Source organism: Leucoraja erinacea, chromosome 14 (genome assembly GCF_028641065.1).
Source record: "Leucoraja erinacea ecotype New England chromosome 14, Leri_hhj_1, whole genome shotgun sequence".
NCBI classification, from domain to species: domain Eukaryota; kingdom Metazoa; phylum Chordata; class Chondrichthyes; order Rajiformes; family Rajidae; genus Leucoraja; species Leucoraja erinaceus.
This window is the reverse complement of record NC_073390.1, coordinates 32,141,739-32,159,944: the sequence shown is the minus strand read 5'-3', so window position 1 is coordinate 32,159,944 and position 18,206 is coordinate 32,141,739. Positions and strand designations below refer to the sequence as shown.

The 18,206-nt window shown below is 41.4% G+C and overlaps 1 protein-coding gene across 13 annotated transcripts in view; it reads right to left on the bottom strand.

Annotated features, from left to right (window-relative positions):
• Window positions 1-18,206, bottom strand: part of kif1aa (kinesin family member 1Aa) — a 207,320-nt gene that overhangs the window by 37,300 nt on the left and 151,814 nt on the right. For 12 of the 13 annotated variants that reach the window (XM_055646078.1, XM_055646083.1, XM_055646071.1 and 9 more), the window contains 8 exons: window positions 17,007-17,169; window positions 16,543-16,633; window positions 14,026-14,144; window positions 11,893-11,948; window positions 5,849-5,957; window positions 5,665-5,731; window positions 3,654-3,738; window positions 2,409-2,514 (listed from right to left, as the gene is read on the bottom strand). In XM_055646078.1, coding sequence (XP_055502053.1) covers window positions 2,409-2,514; window positions 3,654-3,738; window positions 5,665-5,731; window positions 5,849-5,957; window positions 11,893-11,948; window positions 14,026-14,144; window positions 16,543-16,633; window positions 17,007-17,169 — 796 coding nt within the window. Of the gene's footprint in view, window positions 1-2,408; window positions 2,515-3,653; window positions 3,739-5,664; window positions 5,732-5,848; window positions 5,958-8,915; window positions 9,111-11,892; window positions 11,949-14,025; window positions 14,145-16,542; window positions 16,634-17,006; window positions 17,170-18,206 lie in introns of all 13 variants that reach the window. The other variant, XM_055646070.1, reaches the window with a different exon arrangement.

Below are 18,206 nucleotides of genomic sequence, written 5' to 3'. Positions count from 1 at the left end.
TGTGTAATCTCTCTCACAGGCTGACTAGTTGGTGTTCTAAAAGGAGGTGTTAATTTCCCCACATCCCTGTGCTTCTGCCTCTAAGGCTGTAGGAAGGACAATTCGGATCTCAGGGACTATGTGACAAATACGTATGCTGGGACCAAGACATTGGGAGAACTGTTTTACCTGAACAGAAATTGCATGTGTAACAAGCCATCAGGGGAGAACATTGCATTATGCATTATTTTGTTTAATTGTTCAGAAATTGGCCACCTCCATCATAAGATCATAGCTAATTAATTACACTTCACTGGCGAAGGCAGCATTTAGTACCCATCCCTAATCACCAGCTCATTCAGGAGTAGGTTAACGATACTGGTGGAGTCATGTGACATACTGGGTAGAGATTTCCTTCTCTAAAAGACTTCAAAGAACCAAATAATTCCTTAAAACTATCTTGTTGTTTCATAGCATCGTCGCTGATACAGCTTTCTTTTTAACTTTAGATAATTATTTACACTTATTTTACAAGTAAGCTTACTGGGAATTAAGTACGTGAATTGATTCTGGAACAAGGTACTACATGTTGAGTGCTGGCTCAGTAATGTAACCACAATGTTCCTGTATCAATTGGACAAACATTAGAATTACTAATGTAGAATAACCTTCGCTCCATAGATGCTGCTGCACCCGCTGAGTTTCTCCAGCATTTTTGTGTACATTAGAATTACTAGGCTATTTTTAATTGACCTATAATTGGCAAAACTTGTTATTTGAATGGATTAGATGATATGTTGGATTAATCCAACAATGGGAACAAATCAACTTCAACTACATATTTATGTATAAAATACACTTCTCATGTGTTACATTCTCAGATTTTAAATAAAGCGATCTATAACATGAAAATAAGTGAAAATGAAAAAATAACTACATCTAAAAAAAACCCCAGGAAATGCTGGAAAAACTCAGCAGTGTACGACAGCATCTTTCGAAAGAGAAAATTAAAGTTAACATTTCATGTTGAAGACCCTTCATCAGAACTAAAAAAGAGAGCTAAGAACTGAGGAAGTGAAAATTCTTTGTAGTTCTGATGAAAAGCTTTAAATCTGAAATGATAACTTTATTCCTTTCTTCAGATGCTGCCAACCTGCAGAGTTTATTTATTGGCGTTTTGGACGCGTGTCATGATATTGCACCACAGGCTCACGTGTAACATGATAATGCACTGCAGGTACACATATAACACGATGGTGCACCTCAGGTACACGTGTAATATGATGTGGCACCTCAGGCACAGATGTTACATCATGATGCATCGCAAGCACTGTGCCAGTTTCAGACAACACAAGGAGAGATGGGTTGATAGCTTTGAGGTCCTGGTGTTTTCCAGGGACGGTTATAGTATAGGAGAATATGCACCCTGCAACGGATGACAGAATTCATGGGATTATAATTAACTCTGCTACCTGGCCTGATAAACTGGCTCTCAATCACATTTGGGCTGATTAATTGTCAAATAATTGTTCTGATTTTTTAACCGTCACCAAAGAATATTAAGCACCATACAATTTTGCAAAGGAAATACTGAGAAGCCACCAATCCACTACATGCTGAGAAAGAGAAGCCATTCTAATCATCTACTAAATTGCAATCAATAAGCTAAGGTACATTCACAAAGCAAAGACATTAATGGTTTAGATTAAATAATGGTTTGAAGGTGCCAATATTTTTTTTGTATTAAGTACAGGGAATATTGAGTGGTTTTCCATTATTTGAACTTTGTGCGCGCAGTGTTCACTTTACTAAAGAACTTGGCGTTAAATGGAATCAGATTCCTGTTCCATCAATCTCAGGTCCAAACAGCATGGGTCGGGTGTGGAGCTTTCATTATATCTAATTCGTGATACATCTGATGTGGTAATGTTTAATAGGGAAACATTAGAAGGAGTTTTGCTCTCTATATTGCGTTGAATCTTATCTGGATGACGTGATACTAGCGAGAGGTTTAGTCAGTATCCAACTATCATGTACCTGACTATAGTATCTCCTGATTCTGATCTACCCAGTACCTGAGACGATCCGACTGTCCAAGAAGCCTGTTTCTGTTTTTAATCCGGGGAATACTTTACACATTAGAGAACGCTTTACTCAATTAAACTTATGTTGTAACTTATAGAGGAGCAGTAAGAATTATCAAGAAATGAGGTGAGTTAAACAGGGCACTTCTAAACTGAATGAGCAACCTACACAGGAAAATAAAGAGGCACAGGTAGAGATGTGGGGTGTTAGGGGGAAGGCCATCAGTGAGAGCACTGGGAATCTAAGAGAAGCAACATGAAAATTAGTTTGCCGTGTGTTAAACGCTGGCAGCTTCAAACTGGGCTCAAAGGACTCTCCTGCTGAATGCTCAGTGTCTAACCTACCTATCCTCCAGGGATGGATGTGTGTGGCCTGCCGTTAGAATATTCAAGGACAGGATGTTGGGATCGATGATAGAATCATCTGACTCTGGTGTGTTCCGGATCCGACCTATGGAAGAGACAATATGCATCTGGTTAACAAGGGCAGCAAAAGCAAAATCAATTAAATTGTGCAGTGGGGGTTCTGCTGTTACTTTATGAGCCTACGTCTGATTACATTTACGTTTGTCACTTCTCTTTATAGTTATTCCATCAGATATATTGAGACAGTATGTAAACTCAGGTGGTTGAGGGTCAGCTATTCCATTGGATTTCTCTGCAGTGCTCCAGAGGCTGTACCTTCAGCTCAGGCTCTATTGATGTAGGGCCAGGTCTCATTACATTGACTTGGACATGTAATCTAATTCATTGGAGAGAGAGCTGCACCAGTGGAAATGCCCTTCATCAAGTGAAATGACAGACAAAGACCTGACTTCCCCCATCATACCCCTTGGATGCATACAAAAGATCCCACGGCTCTGTATCTGAGATGTGCACAGGAAGTCTGCCTGGTGTCCTGACCAATATTTATCCTTACCCAACAATACAAGAAACCAGATTGGCCAAGAAATTCTGTCATGTAGTTGACAGAAAGTTGTATGGATGGTTTAATTGGAAACTTACTTGCTAAATGCATTAAGCATTTCTCTGCATGGATAATAAATCTGCAGTGTGGTCTCTGATGATTTTAGGTATGTTTGTGATATCAATTTGAGACAACAAATCAAATCAACTTTGCAAAATGTGACTGTGCATTTGTGGATTATGAAGGGTGTTCTTTTGAATGATTGGAACGGCGTGTCCACTATGTTTTGCAACATTAATTGCTGCCCCAATGACCAGTGCTGATGACATTATCTTTCTGGCCATCAGCAAGAGTGGTTGAAGAGGCTGCTGAGTGTCCTTGCTGTGGCAGGAGACTGGACAGCAGTGTGCAATTAACATCCTCAGTCACCTCGCATTATATCCCCTTCTTTGATGCCAACTTTTGTCTGAGGATGGTTCTTCAAAGTTCCTTGGTATGCTTTTATGTATTGAAGATGCTCTTTAGCGCAAGCTGCATTCATTATGTGTAACTTTTGGGGACTTTGGAATCCAAAGACTGTATCTTTAGATTTGCAGCCACCTAGGTAACTTGCCCATCAATGAGCTGAATTACGTGAAATTTAGATAATGACCGTACCGGTAATTGCTTTCTTCCCTACTTACCCACAACCAGTTCTCGTACTTCCTTCCAATGTATATCACTTCCTGTCTCATGCACAATAGTAACTGTTATCCTTCTTTGGATTCCCTATCAAAAACAGAAAATAAAATGCCTGAGTCACACAATTCCAAACATCCTTTGACAAATCTTCAACGGGTCAAGGAAGTCCTCTACTCAAAAGGAATGGGAAGTGGGGGAGAAGAATACATGAACATGTAAGTTGCAATGGCCACAATAGAAAAGACTTATCTTTGAAGCAGTTATAACCTGGAATAAATACTTGGAGTTGATCTGTGTTACTACCCTTTTGACCGTTTCCATCACAAAATGATTTAATCAGTTTGAATGTACAATACTACTGATCTGATTTAAAAAAACATAGAATTACACACTCCCCTTACAACACCTGGCCTTGATAACGTGTCAGATTACGTTAGGAACATAAAATTCAACAGCATTTTTAAATGGAATTTGTGCTCCCACTGGGGAAAGCTCTGTGCTGCATGGTCTAATATGTAAAATACAACATCGTTGTGCTATAAAAGTAGTCAAGGTCATCAGTTCTTATTGCCCCTGGTCCAATTCGTATTTACTTGACTGCAAGGCTAAATTTGTCAATGGATTTTTCCTCATTTTACCCACAATAGAAAAAACACAATTGCTCTCACCATTCACTGTTCACCTCATTCACTGCTCTCAGATTTCTGTTCATCGACACCATGAGTACACTTTTCACTGATTTATCAGTGGGTCCAATACTGCAGCAGGGATCAGGCTAACATGGATGAGATGGAAGTGGAGGAGCCTGATGTGGCCTCCCCACTCACTATGTATATTGAGCTTAGCTGGAGCAAAAGGGGACCAAAACCTAGATCGCAGTAAGATTGACTGTATGAAGAAGAGACATGACCAACTGTAATAGGTGGGGAGAGGATAGAAGCTAAAGATCAGAAAGAAATGACTCATTCAACAGGTCTGGCCATATTCCGCTCAGGGATACTGAGTTGGATGATCAGCCATGATCATATTGAATGGCGGTGCAGGCTCGAAGGGCCGAATGGCCTACTCCTGCACCTAATTTCTATGTTTCTATGTTTCTATGATTGTGAGGAAGTTTAGAACTACTTATAAAAGTCAAGCAAAACACCTTCACTATCCAGTTCAGTTATGGTTGTTGCTAAGTGCTAAATCTTCCATCATTTCCCATCCAGATGAAAGGTTGTTGATCTGAAATATTATTGGTGTGACTCTTTTTTCCAGCATTGCCTGTACTATGGATGATTACTACTGGATTTGGTTGAAAAGTAGTTACGTTCTCAGTAGGTAGCCTTGAAATGAGATAGTTGTTGGCTACTTGTGGCCTGATAGCAATTGCAGAGTTGTTGATGTAGTCCAGTCTATCGCACAAACCAATATCCCCTCATTGATTCCACCTGTATTTCATGCTGCCTTGGGAAAGCAGCCAACATAATCAAGGACCATGTTTACCCGGGTAATTCCCTCTTCTTCCTTCCCCACAGTGGGCAGAAGATACAAACGCCTGAAAGTGCATACCACCAGATTCAGGAAGAGCTTCTTCCCCACTGTTATCAGACTGAATGGTCCGTTAGAACAGCTAAAGAGGTAGTCCCAATCTTCTAATCTGCCACACTGTGGACCCTGTACTTTTTTTGTTATCTGCATTTTCTCTGTAACTGTAATGCTATAATAGTATATTCTGCGTTATATACCAGTAAACTCTGGTATTTTTTTCTCTTTGCATTACCTGTTGGACCTGATTGCACTTGTGTATAGTATGATTTGATTGGACAGCACATAAACAAATATCTCAGTACACATAAGAATGATAAAGCAATACCAATAGCTCAACATGCCTCTTTTAACACTGAATATTCTTTAACCAAAGCCAAAAGCTGCTGAAGGAGAGACATGCGTAACAGATTGAACATTTTTTTATCAGAGACAACAGGCATAACATAAAAATCCAGTTTGAGACTGTTTGTGCAGCAGTACCTGGTGCAGTAGGAAAGTTCCATGACAGGGCATTCCACCTCTGTGGTCGACTACAGCGGGAATATACCTGCAGAAGGAAAAGGGAGACACTGTTTGTCCTCTAGGCTGCAATTTATGTTGGAGGAGTCAGTCTCAGTCTCAGTCCGAGTTGTAGATGGTGAACAGGAAGGGTAACAGTACTTACTCTCCAGTAGCCTCCAACTCACAGATCTCAAAGAATACCAGCAGGTCATATTTGCCCTGACACTGCCCTGCAGTGGGGCGGCTCATGGTGCTCAACTTGGTCGCTGGCACTGTAAGGACAATAATCATTAGTCAGGGCAATGGAAGGAGCCCAAGTGTTAGTGCAAATCTTGCAACTGGTTCTGTCACTAGCTTGCAACAATTACTGTTCAAAAAGCTGCTACTTTGTTAAGTGGCAAAATTGGCATGCAAAATATGAATCAATCTTCACTTTATTTTTCAAAATACGGATTGTGACAGGTTCAGTTCTACAATTGTGCAATCATTCTTTTTCACAATGGGACCAGGAAGAGTAGCTTGGCTGGGATAATTTTCTTGGAACAAGAGAGAAACTGGGGGGTAATTTAATTGCCGTTTAAAATCATGGGTGGCGTGAACTGAAATAATCTTAGCAGGGAATTTAGAAACAAGAAGGGTGATTTGTTAATTGGATTAGGGGAGTTACAAAAACAAATTTGAGTGTTAGGGATCTGGAATTTACTGTCTGGAAGGGTGTTGGAGGCAGAGCCCTCATTTAAACATTGCCTGGATGACTACTTGAGCTAGGTGCAGGGCCAAGGATTAGGATTGGGAGAGAAAATGTCACCTTAAGTCTATGTGTGTGAAGATGTTCAGTTAAGTGGATTTCTGCTCCACACTTTCTAAGATAATTGGGCAGCTCAAGGAGTCTCTGGACTTTGCAGCGGTTTAGAGATTAGATTCACAGTGGGCTGAAAGACTCTTACCACACTAAAACTGACAAACAAAATCACAATTTCTTACACAAGATAAAAATGACACAAAACACAGCAGACACTCAGAAGAATTAAGAGTAAAGACCACACAGCACACAGCATTGGCCGATCTCACTCCCGTTTCATCTTTCTAAAATGTGTTCTCCCTTTTTCACACATGTATTAACCACCTGGAGCAGAACTTGATTTTCCTAAGAAGGACCATCAAACCTGAGATGTTCTCTGCTCCACTTGTTTATGTGTTTAATTTATCATTCAACAAATCTAATTTAGTAATACAAATGTTTTTTTGTAGCAGCCTATCTTTGTGGCATCACACTCCACCTATCTCTCCAGCTCCTGCTTTGCTGCATAGGAACTAAATTCAGGAAATGTACATCGTCCACTAAATTTCAACTTTCACTCTTGGACCTGTCATTCTCAGTTAGAAAACAAAAATGCACATCCCGCCCCTAAGAATTCATTCCTTCTTACATTAAAATGCAAATCTGTACATTTCCCTGCAGCTTCGTGTTCTCTTCTGAAAGGATCGAGTCGCCTTCCGAAGATTTGCGCACACAATGACAGATTCAATCACACCAAAATCTGATTAGAATGAGTACTCTGATCACTATGAAAATGTCACTGTGCAATGGGCCAAGAGCACTCTGTGGCTCGACGTTAGCTTCTTGAATTAAAATTAACATGTAAAAATTAAACAAAAGGGCACCTGTTGGGGTGTGATTGAATAACAGCAATGGACTAAGTGTGCATAGTTTTCAAATTGCATTGGCTATCAAGCAGCTCAACTGCGAATCAGGTTTTGGGTTGTCAATTGCGAACGGTGCATTACTGTAATCACTTCAGTCTTGCTCTCCATTGACAAGAGCCACTGAGGACTCTTGTACTACCTTCTATTGTCAATGTAATTAAAAAATAAACCTTAACTTCACATCATCACCAAATTGATTTGGTCCTTCTATCTACCTTGGAGGAAACTTCCTTAGACTTTCTTAGACTTCACCAGGGGTTTTCAATTTCCAAATTGTACATGAATCACAGATATTGGCATCAATATCAAATATTTCATAGTTATTCTGTAGTCACATCTATTTTCAATTTAGTTGCACACTCTTGTCCACTGTTGTATGTTACTGAGTAAGACACAAGGGCACAGGACTGAGAAATGACACACTGCTGCATCCTGTGGGAAATCACTTTAAATTGGGTATATCACCAGGGGCAAGATAAGTGATGGGAATAAAACAGGGAATCAGCATCTTCAGGAAGTATGCAGAAATTTATCGACTGAGATTCCATCAGTAAACATTATTTTTCTTAGATTATCCCAAAATCAAATTACAGAAAGAACACAAAGTAAGGAAAATAGAATATCCAAGGCCTTTCAGAGTCCAGCCACTCACCACTGCAATGTATGTTCAGTGTGAAAGAAAATGGTCAGAACATAGTTATGGGGTACATTACACATTCATATAAGACAGGAAGAGGGGAAGGTGAGGTACCCAACTGTGCCTGGAGATAGATCACTGAATTGAATCAGGCACAGTAAATATCCAAAAATCTGGTATCCAATTATTTGAAAACCCCTATGGTTTAGTTCAGCATCTGCCTCACTCATTCGTGTACTAAATCTTCCGTATCCATGGAATTACTATTAATGTACCATCCAGATGCTTGTGAGGTTATCTGTGTCGTTTTTAATGGATTAGGCAGGGTGTGTGACCAGACCTCTGCTCAGCGTGTGGAATATCTCGGGTCAGGGGCATGAGTGTAGGTTTGTGGCTGGATCCAGGGTTGGGGTGCTTGAATGTGTCAACTTGTTTTGATTTTCGAAAAGCTGAAACTTATTAGCTCCTGTTTCTTATGTGACCTTTAAACATGCTAGAGAGATTCCTGCTCCCTTTAAACTTATGGAAATTGAATACTTTATTTTTAATACATATGTTTATTTAAAAAAGTGAATTAAAAGTGTGTGATACCAGCATAGTACTGAGGATGCTGGATTACCACATTGTCCTGTGAAGTTTCATGTATAACATGTGTGGGAGAATAATCAGTTAACCATACAGGGTTTTACAATTAAAACATACAGGAGGAGAGTGTTGAAGCATCCAGTAAAGCACAAAGAGTTGAGTAGATGGAGCACACAACTAGGTAAGGTGAACACACTCATAGTTTAAGAAATGGGCAATGAATTTAGCAATAATATGTGGAGCTGTTTTTAGGTAAAGTATCCAATTGAAGTGACTTCCAACAGGCTCCTTTGCTACGAACCATGTGTCTGGGCTTTCATGACAGCACAGCCAAGGGAAGAGGGAAGGGGCAAGTGGACATAATCCTCCTCCTCGGAGAGATAGGAAACAGCAACACTAGCAGCAGACACAGCGTGCATGGACAGCGAGTCCAGGAATGGGAGGTTCAACCCATCAGGCATCAGGTGTTTAATTAAAACAAGTGCTTTCTCATTCTCTGCAAAATGTGACATGGGAACAGAAAATAACAGAAATCATAACATTGCACCAACTCCGACAGGCTGCCTAATGAAGAAAGAAACGTGTTAGTATTCCCAGTCCCCATCCACTGCCCCACCAAGACCAGACAATTGCTGCAGGTTAGAGTGTGCGAGAGAAAACATGAATGCTGTCCTTGGATATTGTCTAGCCCTGGGACGCTTATCTGATTTCAGGTGCTGATAAATGAGACCTGACCTATCTATTCTCATCTCTCTACCTGCAATACTCAGTAAAACAATGCAGTTCTTAGAAAAGGTGGCATTGTAGGTTAATGAACATGCCCTAATATCATGTGCTGCTGTCACCAATCTGGCAATTAAGTCCTCCAAGCAGTATCTGGCAACTAGATCCAGTGAGACTGGTTTCTCAGATGCGACATGCTGAAAGGTTGAATTTATGAAAATAGATCATGTTCGAGATCTTGTTTGGGTGGATTTGCGCCAGTCTCGAAAATGGTTTTTGTAGTTACAGATTAATGATTTTTTTCCTGGCATCAGGTGCATGCCTAGTGATGTCACTATTCACACCAGGGCTGTTATTGCCCACTCTGACATCAATTGGAACTTAAAACTCCACATTGGGGCTCTTGTGGAAGACTCACTAAAAACTGGAACACATTGTGCTTGCCTGGGTATTGTTCTCACAGCCGGCATTGGGGGAACTGACCAGGCATCTTCAAAATTAACAACGAACCGCACAGGCACTTTCCAAAGTTAACGATCTTGAACTAACAGGGAATGTTTCTCTCAGCATTCAGCTTCTGAGATACCAATTCAAAGGGTAAACATGGTATGACTGCTGGCAGCATACAGTTGCCATAGGCATCATTACAGCCATGGTTGGCCTTAAAGACCTCAGGTGAAGCCATGTTCATCCATGGAGACAACTCCAGAGATCCATGGATACTGTCACTGGAGGCATAATTACAGTCATGCTGGCCATTCAGGATGGGCCAGACCTCAGGAGAAGTTCATTATTAGAGACAATTCCCAGTGAGTCTTTGAGATGCCAAAATACATGGTCCTCCCAGACAACAATGTACATGTCAGCTCAGGTTTCCATGGCTATTGTCACTGAAAACAGAAAGACCTTCAATTATGCTCATGTCTAGACCGTGTTGTTCACTGATCGGTCATGTTTCTTAGTTTTCTGACAATGTATCATTTCTTAAGCAGACCCTTGCCAACCCTCTTAATTTAGCTCATTGTGGAGTAGAGAGGTTACTCAGACTATCTGTTCACATAGAAATTGTTTAATCTCTTGCTTTTGGTGCGAAGGAGGCACCTGGACAGCACTGTTGGCTTCCAACCAATTATGAGGCGATTACACCAAGTGTGAAGCGATTATGCACTGCCTCACACTTCATGTAGAGCTCCCTTGAATAACTTGGACTGGTTTATTAATAGGAAAAGTTTCTGCTTCATCCATATGCAAGCTTTGACAAAAACAAGACGAATATCACGTTTCTGTGAAACACAAGTCATTTCCTTTCCTGAGGGGAGTCAGGACTTCTGATCAAAACTGGAACTCTCTCCCATCTCCATGGTGCCTGTTGTTTAAACCCTGATACTTCTATGTTTCTCTTGCTCAGCAAGTAGACTACATTAACCCGAGTCTGATTCCATCAAGAACCACATAGATCCCGTTTCAGGGGGATCACCAGCCTAAGCTAGCTTCAAAAATGTTTTTTTTAACTTTCTCTTTTTTTTGAGTAAGTCCTAATCTGGTACAAGCACAAAGCATGACAAATGCATGTGCACTGAAAATAGACAAAATCTAGTTCTGGGCTCAGATTCTTTCCAGCGTGGTTTTTATGGTCTTCATTATTGATAAGCTCCTCATTCCAAATTTGTTTAACTAACTTAAGATGACTTGTGGAGGAAGATGAACTCATGTCTGCATTATTAAGTCCAAGTTTTTGCTAATGGATGCCGAAGTGTTGATGTTAGAACGGTGCAGGGCACCAAGGATGAAGTTCAGGATTACCTCAATGATCACAGGATGAAGTTAAAAGTTGCCCTTGGACTGATCGAGACAGACTGAGGCTGATATTGATACCAGGTTAAGCTTTAAGGTTAATACTTGGAAACCCAACATCTCCACTGTAGCCTGGTTTCAATCTCAGTAGAAAGCCTGAGGTCAGAGATTGGCACTGATGAATGTGGTGGTAGTTTCAGAGTGAAGGTCTTTGTCAATGTAGAGAGTATGGCAGTTAAGCGGCTGAAGGAGAGTGGATGGGAAGCCTTGATTATGTCTGAAACATGCAATGCCACTCACTGATGTTATAGAGAGAATGTTTGCCCATTTTCAATCTGATATGTACAAACTAAATTTCTGAGCATGTCCATCAAGATTTTTGCATTACTCTTGCCTCCTTCCTTCTCTACTACCCTGAAGTTGCTGTCCCTTGCTCCAGTTTGATGGTTTCCCTCAGGTGACCTGATACTCTCGAGCCTGAGGGACTAGTGGACTGAGCACAGGACCAGCATAGGACTCCGCTATAACAGGACCAGCACCTCCAACTCATCATCAGTCACTGTTGGTGACTGCAATGAAATTGAGGTTTTCTAATTTACAAATATAAGGGACCTAATGTCATCTGAGATATCCGAAAATTCACCTTCGCCAATAAATTGATTGGGTAAAGGATATTGTATACAATAAGTGACTGCTTTTTGCTGTTTCCCAGTTAATTGTCACTGTTCATCAATAAAGCATGAAACGTTCAATTGTCTCACCTGGTTTACTCAAGGGCATCACCCGAGGGAACTGCCGGCGAGAAGGTCTTAAAGGACTGAGAGTAGAGAGAAAAAGACCAAGTAAAAATCACTTAGAAAACACAATGCAGCTGGGTGATTTTGAAGAGCAGATCACTGGTTACACCATAAATAGATAATTCATTTTGCTTGCACAGTGAAATACCTAGTTTAGTTGATAAGTGCAGGGTCTGATAAAATGTAAAAAAAACTATTTCTCTTGGAATGAAGGCTATCTCCGGGGCATGGCAACTAACCCATTGTCATATGAGCAGGAGAAAAGTATACAGTCCCTTAAGCCTATTAGATCATTTAATGGGGACTTGGCTGACCAATATCACACTTTGCTCCCAATCCTTGATAACTTAATGAACAAAAGGATCAATCTCAGATTAATGATTACACAAAAAAGCTGGAGAAACTCAGCGGGTGCAGCAGCATCTATGGAGCGAAGGAAATAGGCAACGTTTCGGGCCGAAACCCTTCTTCAGCTTTTTTGTGTAACCTTCGATTCTCCAGCATCTGCAGTTCCTTCTTAAACTCTGATTAATGATTGATTGCTGAACTGAATTTCCAGAGGAGAGGAAACAACTTTTACCAACTTCCATGCAGAAATGTCTTAACTTCCCTCCTTATAGCTCTGACTCAGTTATTTTGGTTATGTGTTTTGGTTAAGTGGTTACCTGGTTGCCAACCTGTGGGAAAAAATTATCTCTATCCCCTCTATCAGACTTTCGTAATGTCTTGAAGATTTCAGTCAATTCTAAGTTCTAGTGACTTTAGTTTCTGTAAACTATTCTCGCAACTGGCCTTCTAGCATTTTAGCTATTGCTCCAAGCTGAACATATCTTTCTAGACTGTGGTGCATAGTACCGAATCAGGTATGCCAGCTGTCATCTAAACTAGGGTTATGTATACCTGGACTACCCACCGCAGACACTTGAAGGGTCTGAAAAAATATCACCAATGCTGTCCCATTCATTCACACCAGACCTTCTTTTCATTATCCCCCATGTTCTCCTGAAGCTTCGGTTTCTCCCTACGCTCAAAGGCGTGCTGGTAGGTTAACTGGTAACTTATCCTTTAGAGTGATTCATGGTAAAAAGAGTCAAATGGTTTTGATGGGTGTGTGTGAGAGAATAATGTAGGAATACAAAATAAGGAGAGGGAGAATGAGACTGATTGGTTCAGTCCCCTGGAAGCTGGCATGGCCCTGCAGTCCACAGAAGACAGTGGAGGCCAATTCACTGGATGTTTTCGAGACAGAGCCAGATTTAGCTCTTAGGGCTAATGGAACCAAGGGATATGGGGAAAAACAGGAACGGGGTACCGATTTTGGATGATCAGCCATGATCATATTGAATGGTGGTGCTGGCTCGAAGGGTCAAATGGCCTACTCCTGCACCCATTTTCTATGTTTCTATGCTGGGCCGAATAGCCTCCTTCTGAGTTGGAATAAGGCAGGCAGGAGACCATTGCCATCTCAGATAATTGTGCATGTGTGATCCAGCGCTTATTTGCTTATCTTTCCCAGGTCTCTGAACTGTAAACTGACTGGAATTGAGCGTCCTTGATGTGCAAAACAACCACTCCAACTAGTTAAACACATGTATTTTAATTTTCTCCCTGAAATGTTTTTCTTCTTCCTTAGGTGATCAGCGAGGGATTGAAGTTGGGCACCTGGTTACAATTTCACTCATCTAATCCCATTCCTCTCCTGAGTTATTCATATGAAAGGATGTAACAGATCCAACCTGAGGTAATGTTCCTTCTGATCATCTTAACTATTGAGCCAGTATTTGGCCTCTGTGAAAGTCATGGGACAGGAATATAAATTCTGGGTGCCAATTTGTACACCAACAATAGGCATGGCTGAAGTAATTCTCTTTCAATTAGATTTTGTGCTCATAACTAACATTTGCACCTTCATGTGTTACACAATGTCCACCAATAGTTTATCCTGGATGCTTCCCACCCACGACAATACCAATGGAACTAAAGATGGTTGCAGAACCTCTAACGCTATGAAGAGTGAGATATCTTTGAGATTTTCTGAGCTATCTCAGAAAAGACTGAGCAATGTGGCTGTAATCAACATATAGCAGGAGAGGTTACCTGATGAGGTCCTTGCATAGTGGTGGGAACGGGTGCTGTTGGTAGTGTCCAAAAACCTCAAAGACAATGGGTTGGGTCTTGATGTACTCAATAAAAGATTTGGTCACCTCCACTGCAATCTGTAAAAACAATAAATCCTTCAATTACATTTTAAGATTAAAAAAAGATAAGTTTCCAGACTGCTGCGGTCATTTACAGGACATATGGTAGGACATACTGCTATGTACAGGTTGCTGCCGAGTCGTTACAATATTGTAAGTAAGGAGGTATTAGAGCTGAAGAAGTCTTGTTTTACTTGAGAGCGAACCTGCCCTCAACTCCTTCAAACCCTATTTGCTCCTGCAACAATTGGTCAAACTTCTCAAGCCCATGACTCACAATCTATGATCAGCCCAGCCCTCTGAGCTCCTGACCTTCCAATCCCAGAATTCCCTCCTTGGTGCAATAGCAGATCACCAACCCTGGGCCTGAGATACGACTGAGGTTTGATGCAGCAGGCCATTAGTGCATGCACCATGCAACAAGTCCATAACCGAGTGCACCATATATATTATTTGATTTTAAGCTTAGCTTTGCATGCATTGCTTTCTTTAGGGGGTCGGACAGGGAGGGTGTATGTTTCGAAGTTCAGTTGAGGGCTACATGGGTATATAGACTGTGGTCTAGTGGACCAGAGGAATTGCAGATCGAGACCCATTGGAGGGTGTGATTGAGTAAACACTGGTTGGAGGTGTCAAACAAGAGGGGGATAAACTGTACTTGGTTAAATGAAATGAATAACAAACAGGGGTGTCAAAGAATGGATGACCAATTTTGAGCCATGACCAACATTCTCAGAGGGCTGGGTATGGTGTTAAATCAACACATCACATCTCGAACCACTTGAGAGGGTGTTGCCCATGTAACAATATTAGAGCAGATGTGACAAATGGATAGTACATTGCAAAGTGGTTTGGATGGAATTCTTGCCAGGTTAATGAACACTGCAAGGGAAGAAACTGTACACCATTTTCCACTGCCCCTGGCAGTATCAGAGGACTAGAGGAATAAAATATATAATTTGGTCGCCAAATTGTAGGAAGGATGTCAACAAAATAGAGAGAGTACAGAGGAGATTTACTAGAATGTTGCCTGGGTTTCAACAACTAAGTTACAGAGATAGGTTGAATAAGTTAGGTCTTTATTCTCTGGAGCGCAGAAGGTTAAGGGGGGACCTGATAGAGGTCTTTAAAATGATGAGAGGGATAGACGAAGTTGATGCGGACAAGCTTTTCCCTTTGAGAATAGGGAAGATTCAAACAAGAGGACATGACTTCAGAATTAAGGGACAGAAGTTTAGGGGTAATATGAGGGGGAACTTCTTTACGCAGAGAGTGGTGGCGGTGTGGAATGAGCTCCCAGTGGAAGTGGTGGAGGCAGGTTCATTGGTATCATTTAAAAATAAATTGGATAGGCATATGGATGAGAAGGGAATGGAGGGTTATGGTATGAGTGCAGGCAGGTGGGACTAAGGGGAAAAAAAAAAATTTGTTCGGCATGGACTTGTAGGGCCGAGATGGCCTGTTTCCGTGCTGTAATTGTTAGATGGTTATATGGTTAAAATGTCAAAAACTCCGAACCATACAGCACAGATGCAGGCCCATTGGCACAACTCATCCTCTCTCCCCTTAAACCAATGCCATCCTACCCTGGCTTAACTTCCCAAAAGGCACACGTCTGAGTTCATTTCTATCCACCATCCCTTTGCTCACTTTCCCATTTCATCTGGATGCTGTTGTACTCTTAGACAAGCTACATTCCACAACCAAATTTGGTGTCAAATACGAACTCACCAGTCATGTCACTATTTTCTCATCCAAATTGTTAACATAAAACAAAAATGGACACCGCAACACACCCTTTGGTCACGGGCTCCAATTTGAAAAGGGACATTCCACTCTCATCCTCTGCACAAAGTTAGGCTGATTACCCATAATCAGTCCTTGTCTTTCCAAATGCAGATAGATCCTGTCTCCCAGAATCTCCTCCGGTAACAGAATGCATTGCCAGGGGAGATGATGAAAGCAGATAAAATAGCAGCAAATAAAATATATTTAGACAGACATCTGAGCAGTCGTGGAATAAACAAGTAAACCATTTTGAGGTGTCATTTTTCCACATTCTGCTTTTTCCTTTTCCAGGCTGACTCACTTCCTATGAATCTGCTCTCCCTCTGCATCTACATGGTAGGAAACAACATTATTGTGAAATCACATCTACTAATACAGCACAGACACCAAGATCAGTACTGTATTGTCATCACCAGTGCAACACAAGATGCCCAAACACACTTTTACATATTAATATTATATCAGAATATTTTCTCCATCCATGGGATATAGACATTGCAGGAAGGTCAACATTCATTATCAACTTTTCACCACCTTCCAGATTCTCTGCAATCTGTGTGGCAGAGTAATGCCAGGGCAAACTATCTGGTTCTGCCTAATCACTGCCGTATCCCCAATATCGACTCACATTCTGCACATGGTAAAAACCCAGTGGGGGTCCTCGGCCTGTGTTCTTTAATGGCTCCGTAGAAAAGGCTTCTTCTTGGCGATGGATGAAACTATAAGAGAAATAAAGAAAGACAATCAAAGCTAGACCCTGGTTAGAAGTTCCTTACTTGTTTTTGCTTATTTGATAATAATTCAGTGGAACTGTCAAAGTCTACATATATAAAGTGCTATTCAATCATAGTACTGGGTCAATACATTAGACTCACTGGAGGCTGCAGAATATAAGCAAAACTGCATAATGAGCTATATTACACCTCCTCTCATCTTGCCAGCAGAAACTCTCGTGATTGGTTTGGGAACATGGGGATGGATTAAAGATGGCATTGTGACATTGGTGAATATAGCCCCACAGTGTAGTGTGGATATATTATGCCTTCCATGTGCATGGTAATGGGTAAATACAGTTGGGAACGGCTCACTTACTTGAACTGGCAGAAGATATCGGCATATTCAGCGGAAATACTTGATGCCTGTAAGACAGTCACTCTGAAAGTGAAGTTGCTGCCGATCCTGAGATGCTCTACTAGCCCATCTATCTGGGCATCTACTGGTGACTTCAATGGACTCTCCAGATCCTCCTGGGTGGCTACAGAATGGAGACAAAACCACAAACATTCATTGAGGTATTTACCCCCAATCTCGCACAAACTCAAGATGGTGGTGATGGAGCGGTGGTGGGGGAGCTTCCTGTTTCCCCATGCAAAAAGAAGGTTCCTCTACTTCACCAGCCCAATCAGATCCCTCTGGTTCTCTGCAAACCCTAACCCTAATTACCTTCTCATCATTGCAATACCCATTCATTCAGTTATAACATTGTCCTTCAGTTGGAAGAGTGCTGCCTGAATGGTGGTCAGATCCTTTGAGGACTGGCTGCACTGTCCCACCTGTAGGACAACTATGCTACCTTTGAGTACTTACAAAGCATGAATGGTATGCACTGAGGAGTGTTGGAGCAGAAGGATCTTGGAGTGCAGGTATATAGCTCCTTGAAAGTGGTGTCATGGGTAAATAGGGAGGTCATGAAGGCTTTTGGCACATAGTCCTTCATCAGTCAGAGTATTGAGTATAGAAGTTGGGACTATGTTACAGTTGTACAAGACATTGGTGAGGTCACATTTGGAATACTGTGTTCAGTTTTTGTCACCCTGCCATAGGAAAGATATTGTTAAGCTGGAAAGGGTACAGAGAAGATTTACGAGGATGTTTCCAAGACTCGAGGGCCTGAGCCATATGGAGAGGTTGAGCAGAATAGGACGCAGAAGGGTGAGGGGTGATCTTATAAAGGTGTAAAAGATCATGAGGAGATTAGATAGGGCAAATGCACAGTCTTTTACCCAGAGTACAAGAATCAAGAACCAGAGGACATAGGTGAGGTGGGAAAGATTTAATAGGAACCCGAGGGCCAACTTTTTTTTCGCAGAGGATGGTGGGTGTATGGAATGAGCTGCCAGAGGAAGTAGTTGAGGCAGGTGCTATCACAGCTTTTAAAATACATTTGCTCAGGTACATGGATTGGATAGGTTTAGAAGGATATGGGCAAATGCAGGAGGGCGGGACTGGTGTAGGTGGGGCAGGTTGGTTGGCGTGGGTGTTTGGGCCAAAAGGCCTATTTCCACACTATGA